The sequence below is a fragment of the Arachis ipaensis genome, chromosome B4, assembly GCF_059453495.1.
Source record: "Arachis ipaensis isolate K30076 ecotype BB chromosome B4, ASM5945349v1, whole genome shotgun sequence".
NCBI lineage: Eukaryota > Viridiplantae > Streptophyta > Magnoliopsida > Fabales > Fabaceae > Arachis > Arachis ipaensis.
In genome coordinates this window covers 2,170,524-2,180,876 of record NC_142439.1, presented here as the reverse complement: position 1 = coordinate 2,180,876, position 10,353 = coordinate 2,170,524, and the positions used below count along the sequence as shown (strand labels likewise).

Sequence of the window (10,353 nt, the reverse complement as noted above, 5' to 3'; positions counted from 1 at the left end):
GACGCGGGGTGGGAGTGGGGGAAGGGAAGAGGGGGAGGGGAAGGGGGAGGGGAGGCGAGGAGGGGGTGGGGGTGGAGGTGGGGGGAAGGGGAGGCAGGGAGGGGGTGGAGTTGGGGGGAAGGGGAGGACGACGCGGTGTGGTGGTGGTGGTGGGGGGAAAGGGGGCGCGGGGTGGTGGTGGGGGTGTGGGGGTGGGGTGGGGGTGGTGGTGGGGGGTGGGGACGTAGGGGTGCTGGGAAGGGAAGACGGAGAGGGGCATTTTTGTCCAAAAAAATAAAAAGGACGATTTTAATACGAAAAAAAACATTAAGGACGATTTTAATGGCAAAATAAGAAGAGGGACGAATTCGATTCTGGCCCCATACTTAAGGGACCAAAATCGTACTTACCCCTTATATTTTTTATCCACCAATTTAAAACACTAAATTATCGACGTCATACTTTTTCAAAGACTATTTTAACTATTTATCCGTATAAAATGTGAATAAAGTATCCATATTATACACACAAATTTATTTTCATATATATATATAATATTATATGATTAATGAATATTATTATTTTAAGTTAATATTTAATCAACAATAATTTATATTCATTTATAATAATTTACATTTATAAAACATAATTTGTATTAATATTTATTAAAATTTATGTATATAAATTAATAAAATTTATTTATTAAAATAATTTAATATTTATACTGTTAAATATGACAAAAAGTTGTTAAAAATTGCTTAGTTCCGTAGATTATATATATATATATATATATATAATAAAATTTATTTATTAAAAATAATTTAATATTTATACGGGTTAAATATAACAAAAATTGTTAAAAATTACTAGTCTCATAGATTATATATATATATATATATATATAATAACCTTTTTTTTTTAATTTTAGAATTAAGAGTAATGACTAAGAAGTAATTACATTGGCCCCAAAGTTGTTGCCTTCCGTGTAAATTTTTCAAATGAATGATGATTAAAATATATTAGGGCAATATAATTTGTTACTTCACTTTCAAATACTTTTGGTTCATGCAATGAATGGGGTCGAATCTTATTTTTCAATGCAAGCTCTGCATCTTAATAAATCCCGTCGTCCTTTCTCTTTCTTTCTTTTTCTCTTCTTCTTCCTGAATCCTGATGTTCGGTTGTTAACAAAGTGTGACGTGGCGTTCGTAGGAGAATAGCTTTTGGACCATACCAAAGGACCGAAGGATCTTTTGGCCATTTGCTTAAGAAAGCAGAAGCAGTACTTGAGGATCCACCTGTTGCTTCTGTTTCTTTTTATATAAATAAATCAAATATTTTATTTATCAATATATATGTAAATAAGATAATTATGAACTTATTTTTTTTAATCGTGTAAACAAGATAAGTCATGATTTTATTTGATTTTATCTTATTTGTAAATAAGATATATAGAATTTGAAAAAAAAATATAACAAAATAGAATTATAATTAATTTGTTTACATTTAGGGACGGATCCAGACATTTTAATATAGAAAGGTCGAATTTTAGATAATTTTTTTTCATTTTATAAAAATAATTAACATATAATTATTAGAGTTAATTTTTTAAAAGATTTATCAAAATATATACATATATATAATTATAAATTTTTTTTATAATTTTATTTTTAATATTACATAAAAAAAATATAACAATATCAATAGTACATTATAAAATTATAAAATACCAATAAATTATAGCGTATTTAGTTAAAAATTATCACATATCTTATTAATTAAATTAATTCTTTCAAAAATTTTAAAAAATTTAAAAATAAATTATAAATTATTAATTATTTAAAAGACACAATATCTTTATAGAATACAAGATATAAAATATCTTTATAAAAAATTTTCTTTTAACAATGTAAATTTAAAAGAAAAATGAGTATTTTTTACAAAAAAAAGAATATCTAAAGTACATAATGTGATTACTAAAATATAACTACGTAAGTCATTATTAATATAATAATATAAATGTTAAATATGTTAATATAAAAAAATAAATAATTTTTTAAAAATAAATATTGAGATTATTATATAAAAACTAATTTGAAAGATATAAAGATTTAAGGATATGATATTAAATTAGTTAAGTAAAAAATAGTAGTGAATTAAATAATTAAGACATAAATTCATTAAATAATAAAAAATAATACATATAAAATTACTAAATTACATAATATTTTTTTATTTTTTAAATACATATCTCATATATAAGTATAGTTTTTTAAAATTTTGGGGGTCGAGACCACTACTCGCCCCTTTTTAGATCCATCACTGTTTACACTGTAAACAAGATAAATAATAAGATACAAAAACGTAAATTACATTCAAATTATTTATATCAATAAATAAAATATTAAAAATATTTATTTAAAAAAATCGTCTGTTTGACTGTTTTTGTACCATTTCACTAGAACAAATTATTCAAATGGCATCTGAAAATAATTTAAAATATGATAAGAAAAAAATTATTTTTTATAATTGACAAATAATTTTTATATTTAATAAATAATTTTTGTATTTAATTCAAATATTTTGTAAAAATATTTAAAAAATAACTATTTAAAAAGTTCAAACAAAATATCAGATTGAAATTTGAACTCTAAACATTTAAAAAAAAAAACTCAGTCATATTAAAAATAAATAATTTATTAGCACAAAAATATCAAATTTTAAAAATTTTATTTTTTAATAATACTTCAAATAAATTAACCTAAAATTTGAGCTTTAAAATCTCTTTTAAAAAATTTACATTTTATATCTATTTTTTTGTCAAATTTTTTATTTTTTAGGAATTCATTTTTTATTTGTATCTTTAAAAATTATTTTATCAACAATATAAATTTTTAGTTACCATTTCTCATTAGGTACATTTGTATACTACTATACATATGAGTCTTGTTTGTCAATAAATATTTAAATCGACCCTTAAATTATTTTAAATTAGACACTTTGATCTCTGATAAATTTTTATTCTCTTCAAATTTTTAAAAATTAATTCTGTCGGATAGATTGGTTTTACTGTCTTTTTCTTTTAAGAGAAAATAATTTGTGTTACGGTATTATTTTTTTAGAATTTAATTATCTTACAATAAAATTTATTAGAAACTGATTTATCTAATACACATATTAAAATTTTGATTAAAAGCAATTTGTTCGACTAGAGTAATTCTCAAGCATTTATAGATAATAAAAATTTATTAGAGACAAAAATGTCTAATCTAAAATTCTTTGAGAATCAATTTGAATATTTACACTTTGTTTGACAAGTCCAAATAATAATTAGTTAGTTCACTAATTTTTGTTTTAATGAAGATCTTTTAAAATAAAAAAATTAGTAAAATAAAAAATTAGTCACTCTTAAATTAAAGTAGTAGAACACACATTTTATAAAAATTATAAATTTAATAGTGATTAATTTTTTATCATTTTACTAACTCTTTACTTTAGAGAATTATTTTTTTTCTATAAATACATTTGTCAACCAATCAATTTTTTGAGTATTTTTAGTGTAGTTTAGTGAACATAAAAGCTATTATTTTGAATTTCAGTTGTATATTACTATGATGGCAAATATTATGGTTTTTGAGATGTATATTATAACTGTTGCGATGTGACATACTTTTATATTTCGAAAAGAATTGATTCTTAGTTTTATTGTGACTGAATTACTACTGATATAATTAAATTGCAATGAAATTATGGTCAATTCTTGATGCATTGTAATTTCATGCCGAATTTGCCTATTATATGATTGGGTAATGCTAGACAGAAAAAAAAAAAAAGCCAGAATTTGTTTTATTTAACATTAATTAATTGTCGCAACAATTAATGAATGTTAAATAAGTAAGTTATGACTGTTTTTGCCTAATTTTCTTTGGTTACCAAACATTTTCGTATATGAGTTTAGAGAGAAAACTAACAATCTAGAGTCAATTAATTTATGAACAATTTCTTCACTTAAACGAAACCAACAACTTTGAGAACAATAGAAACAGAAACAGAGAGAAGGGAAAAAAAAAAAGCTAAACTTGAATTAACATTCGTCACACGAAGATAAAACAACATTGTCAAAGAGATTGGAGACATGAGGAAAAATAATAATGTCCCAACAATAAATAAGTTGAGCTTCAAATTCAGTCCCTCATTTTCCTCCCCAAGTCTTCCGAATTTCAAAGTGGTAACTCACATCCAAGTAACATTTTCGATCGTCATCTATAAACTGAAAAAGGCATGAAAATCAAATTACTTAGGTACACTAAATTAGTAATGTAACAAACTTAACAAACATTGTAAAACAAATGGAGTATTTACCCAAGTTTGTTGAACAAATTAAACATAGTTCAGGGTTCAACCAATAAAATTGTAGGAAAAATGAAAAATTATGGTAGATAATTAATAATTCATCGACTAATTGAAAATACAAAAACGTTTTTTATTTTCTAAAGCGCGAGACATCTAAATCGGATGACCTATTTGCCCTTATATATTTTAGACGGAAGGACTTAAATGTCTCATGTCTTAGAAAGTAAAAAATATTTTTGTATTTTCAATTAGTCAAAAAATTATGTGTTTTCGAATTATAAAGTCTAGGACATATTTATTTTTTTCTCTTAATTTTATTATTTTTTGGTTTTACCTTTGTTCTTGATGCATAAGTTCCCCTGGCAAAAATGCCAGTAGGGGTAGTTTCTTCTTCCAATTCATATGCATATGGCTCAAGCTGTGGACTAAATGTTCCACACATTCTATTTCTGCTGTCCACTGTTAACAAAAATCCCATGTAACAAACTTAATTATATGATAATCAAATTAATTAATCAAAGGGGTCCATTCTAACCTCTAACACCAGCTTTCCAGACAACATTAGTGTATTTGAGACCAGAGACAATGTTGTTTGAGACAGTGAATGTGAATTTCATTCGGAATTTGCTTCCTTCCTTAAGCACAAAGAGTGTCTTTTTAGGTTCAGTTGTGAATGGAATTGGCAATATTATGTCTTCATCTCTGTCTGGGGATGTAATGCTCAGTCTCACAATCTTCACTTCTGGATCTTTACTTTCTGGATTTCAACCCACAACGTTTGAAAATCGACACAAAATTTCATGAGTGAATACTCCATTCGCCCTCTGAAAATTACCTCGAAAGAACTACGAAACCCTTGACAAAAAAAATACCCGATTCAGCTCCTTTTTTGGGATTGATTAACTCTTGTGCCAAAAAAACAACATTAACTTTTTTTGGCACAGAGCTAATCAGTCCCATAAAAGTAAAGTTCAGGAAGCCGGATTGTGTATTTTTTTAGGTAATTGTGAGTGGCTATTTAGAGTTTTTTCTCAAATTTCATAGTATATATAATGTCAAAACAAAAACGCTATTTGTACACCAAAATCAGCCACTAAGTATTTGTATATAAATACACGTGTAGTTTAATTTATTTTCAGTGTATATTTTATACTAATAACTAATTTTGGTAGCTGATTTTAGTTCGAAAAAGCTAGAACTGATTTTGTTGGAAGTTACCTCCAACGGCAGATACATCAACATTTCCAAGTAGTTGTTCTTTCCATTTTCTCAAACTCTCATCATCCTTTTAAAAAGAAAAAAAAATTATAATAAAAGAAACTTATTGAAAAAAAAAGTGAAGAAGAATAAAGAAAGAAGCTTATTACTTTATCTTTCTCAAGGTGTTCCTTGAGGCTAACCAGAGGACCAAGATCCAATTCCTTTTCAGTTTCACAACACTTGTTGTCATCATCAGCATCATGTTCTTCACATTGATCAACAACGTTATTCTTGTTCTTGTGCTCTTTCAAATTATTATCCTTGGTGGTGGTGGAGACAGTTCTAACAGCAGCAGCCATTTTGGTTGAGTCAGAGAAAGTAGTTAGTGGTAAAACTTTGAATATTTTTGGGTGTCAAACTTAGAGAGAATTTTTGTCTTTTTTTTTTTTTTTTTTTGAGGAGAGATTTTGCTTTGCTGTTTCGTGTGACTCGTTCAAGACTGAGACACTTATATATAAATGGAGAGGATTTTTTTTTTTTTTTATTAAAGATGGGAGATTTGAACCCGCAACCTCTTAATTGAGTATAGAAAGACTATGTCATTTGAGCTATAACTCATTGGCATATGGAGAGGATTTGTTATTTACATAATAGTTTAGAAGTAATATATTTTCAATATCCAAAATCAAAATAAAATAAATTGATAAAAAGAAAGGACGATCTTATTTTTGTTACATCAGTCTAACACTAAGATGAACTACGAATTATCTAAACTAATTATTTTTTAAAAAATACTATCTTCACCAAAAAATTAGTTACTAAATTAATTTTTATATATTTGTATATAAATATATGTGTTAAATTTATTATTAATATATATTTTATATCTACAGTAGAAGAAGTCACCAAATATATATATATATATATATATATATATATATATATATATATGTTATATTGATAATTGATTTTTTATATGCTAACTTTTTTATATCACGATCAATTTAATATATTTACTTATTTACAAAACAGTACAAAGTTAGATCCAAATTTTTGAATATGTATCTAAATAGATCTCTAAAATGCGTTTTGATGAAATCGAAGTAAGTAGCCAATGTCATCATTCTTGGCAATCTCTCTTAGTGCATGTTTGGCCGCCATTATTTTGTTAAAAAAATAATCTTTTTTCAATAAAAAAAGATATTTTTTCAATAAAAAAAGATCTTTTTTTATTTTTTAACATGTTTGGCAAATTTCTAGTAGTAAAAGTAAAAGTACTAGTAAAATAAAAAAAAGATCTTTTTTGAAAAACTGTAATTTACATCTTTTTTAAAAGATCTTTTTTCTTTAAAAAAAAAGATATTTTTTATGTAATAAATAAACAAAAAAGTACTTTTATATTGTTATATCCAAACATAATTGATTGATAAAAAGACATTTTTACATGAGATATCCAAACATAAAATTACTTTTACTTTTCTATAAGATCTTTTAAAAAAAGATAACTCGAAAAAAGATCTTTTCTTAGAAGCTCACCCAAACAAGTCCTTAGTAGATTATTAAATCTACTTAACTGAGATTGATTTGCATTAAAAAGGTGGCTCCCAATTGATACCTCTCTCTCCCAAACTCCTTTAAATGACAATGAAAATAATTAAGGTTCTAAAATCTGAATTGATCATTGAATTAAATATTTATCATTGAATCACTAGATATTTAATGGTTTAAAGATTTAATTGAAATTTAATTGAAATTAAAGAAAATATAATAAAATAATATATTTAAATATTAAATATATAATTTTTAAAAAAATTATTTTTTTTGTAATTTATTATTTTAAATTATTAAACTCTTAAAAAATTATTTCAGTTCAATAAGTTAATTGAATTTGTAATTGATTTTTAACTGGTTCACTCCAAATATTTTTTTGCCTTAAATCTAACCGATCTGATAATTAATTTTTAGTTAATCGGATCAAACTGACTAATTTTGTCTTATTTTTAAAACTATGAAAATAATAAATAAAAATTATATAACTTAACTGAAAAATTATATAATTAGGAGGAGTCGTTGTTAGTGGGGTTCATAGACGATCTGGTGGAGATGATCAATGAGGATGATGCTTTGGCTTTGGAGATGCAATCGACTTTTGAGGAAGTTAGAGAAGTAGTGTGAGATTGTGAATCATATAAGGCTCCCGTAGTAACGGTTACAACAAGAATTTCATAAAGAAGTGTTGGGATGAAATTTAAGGGTGTGCATGGATCGGATAAAAACCGGGTTTGATGTGACTCAAATCCGACCCGAAATATATACCGGGCCTATTTATTAGATCTGAATCCGGCACTAGACCCGATAAAGCCTATACACTTTCGGGCCATGATTATACTGGGTAAAAATCGGGTGAAAATCAGGACGTTAACATTACATTACCTTAATACCTTCTTATAAGCTAGCATGTGAAAATATTCAAATTTCTAAGACTCCAACCATTATTTGACATGTTAAAATTCACTTAGAAAAATATAACAAGAACCAACTATTCTCTAAAATTAAAGCATAACCATAATCAATACTAATATTGTCTAATAACATCAAATATTTAAATCAATATAAATAACACAATATTGTGCATTAGTCTAAAATCTTATGCATTTTGAACACAAAACATTAACTTATAGTCTTATAATAACTAATAACACAAAATATTAAGGTTTACAATACTTAAATTCCACATAAGAATAGCTATCATCCATCACTAATAACACAAAATATTAATTGTGTATGATGACCGGGCCACCGGGCCGAGTTCAGGTGGCACGAGCCATGGCCCGGAACCGACCCGAAATAATGACCGGGTATATTTTTGAGACCCGTACCTGACTCTAGACCCGGTGAAATCACACCAAATTAGTCTCTAAAGTGTTTGGGGCCAGACCGGGTCTTCAGGTCGGGCCGGGCCATGCACACCCTTAATGAAATTGGTTCTGAATTCACGGGAGCGGTGTTGGACTTTTTCCGGTCCTCTAGATTACCGGCGGATGCTAATCTCACTTGGGTTGCACTGGCACCTAAGTTTACTGGAGCAAAGGAAATCAAGGACCTCAAGCCGATTAGTATGGTCGGGTGTGTGTACAAAGTCATTTCTAAAATGCTGGTTAGGAGAATGCAAGCAATAATGCCACGACTAGTAGGCGAGACACAGAGTGCTTTTGTTAAGGGGAGAAAGATTCATGACGAGGCTCTTATTGCTTGCGAAACTGTTCAATGGATTAAACTGAGAAAGAAGGAAGCTGTGATAATAAAGTTAGACTTCCAGAAAGCATATGATAGAGTCAAGTGAAGTTTCGTGAGTCTTGTATTACAGAAGATGGGATTTGGAAGAAGATGGAGGGGATGGGTTATGGAGTATGTTAGTACCTGCTCTATGTCAGTATTGATAAACGGTTCGCCCTCTAAGCCGTTTAAGATGGAAAGGGGCCTACGACAAGGTGATCCGCTGTCTCCATTTTTGTTTGTCCTTGTCGTTGATGTTTTACATAGGATGTTTGGGGAGGCGGTTTGAAACGGGCGCATATCCCGCTACTGGTTGGTAGAGATCATATTGAGCTGTTGGAAGCCAATTGTTGACAAAGTGAAGGAAAAACTTAGCATATGAAAAGCCAAGGTTCTCAATAAAGTCGGTTTAGTGTACTTGGTTATCATTTGTTGGAAGATAATGGTCATGCCTGGAGACGTTGAAGGAACATTTTATAAGTTGGACTGAGAGCTAGCAAGGAGGAGCGCAAGAGGTGGTTGATGTATTTTTGTGCGATTGTCTGGAACATCTGGTACGAAAGGAATAGAATGATTTTTCAGAATAAAAGAAAAGGGGTTGACGAGATTATCCATATGTCCTTCATGAACTATAAAGAGTGGTTAGATCCTTTTTGTTGTTGATGGCAATGTCAGAGATGACAAGAAGATAAATATTGGTGTTTTTTTGAGTTGGGTAGCTTTTACTTTATGGTTTACGCTAGTATTTGGTTGTTTCTTTCGCTCTACTTGTTGTGTTGAAGTTCTTTTTTTTAAAAAAAAAAAAAAACTTAACTGAAAAACAATTCAAGGGATATGATTTGGTTGTATCAAACGTTGAATAATTGCATATAATGATCTAGTTAACTTCAATGTAAAAAAGCAATAAATGGATGAATTCTAACTTAGAATAAAAATGAAAAATACAAAATAGCATCTGATGAGGAAGTTAAAAATATTAGGCCCTAATTTGCGAAAAAAAAAATTGTTTTCTAATTATAATAATGTGTTCGTTCCTTCACGATTTGGACATTAACGACCCAAAAGGCTAAATAACCTACCACTGAATGCTTATATCACCCTTTAAGTGATGAATGCTGAAAGAAGGCCCAATATAAACTCAAAACTACCATTACACAACCTGGCCCAAGAGCCAAGCATGGGTGCACCTACTTGATAATATGTAGTAAAAAATATAGTTAAATTATTTTATATTATTTTAAATTAATTATATTTTTTAATTATAAATAATTATTGTTATAAATATAAATTTTATTAAACACTTACCAAAAAGTAACAAATATTTTTTTTTAATTATAACATAATTTTTTTGTAATTATATAATATTTATTAGTGTTATTTTTTTAATAATTGTACATAATATATAACAATATAATAGGTATAGAATAATCAATTAATTATTAAAATTTAAAAATAATAATTACTTTGGTATAAATATAAAATAAAAAGATTTATTTAAAAAAATTAAAATTTTATATAATTATTTAAGTGAGATCAATTTTACCG

The 10,353-nt window shown here is 27.4% G+C and overlaps 1 protein-coding gene across 1 annotated transcript; it reads right to left on the bottom strand.

Moving 5' to 3' along the window:
- Positions 1-3,967: 3,967 nt before the first annotated feature.
- LOC107637493 (rho GDP-dissociation inhibitor 1) lies at positions 3,968-6,030 on the bottom strand. The gene is made up of 5 exons (XM_016340902.3): positions 5,700-6,030; positions 5,551-5,617; positions 4,868-5,089; positions 4,667-4,791; positions 3,968-4,249 (listed from the first exon to the last, which is right to left on the bottom strand). The coding sequence occupies exons 1-5, from the start codon at positions 5,889-5,891 to the stop codon at positions 4,172-4,174; spliced, it is 684 nt and encodes a 227-aa protein (XP_016196388.1). The 5' UTR covers positions 5,892-6,030; the 3' UTR covers positions 3,968-4,171.
- Between the last annotated feature and the right edge of the window lie 4,323 nt (positions 6,031-10,353).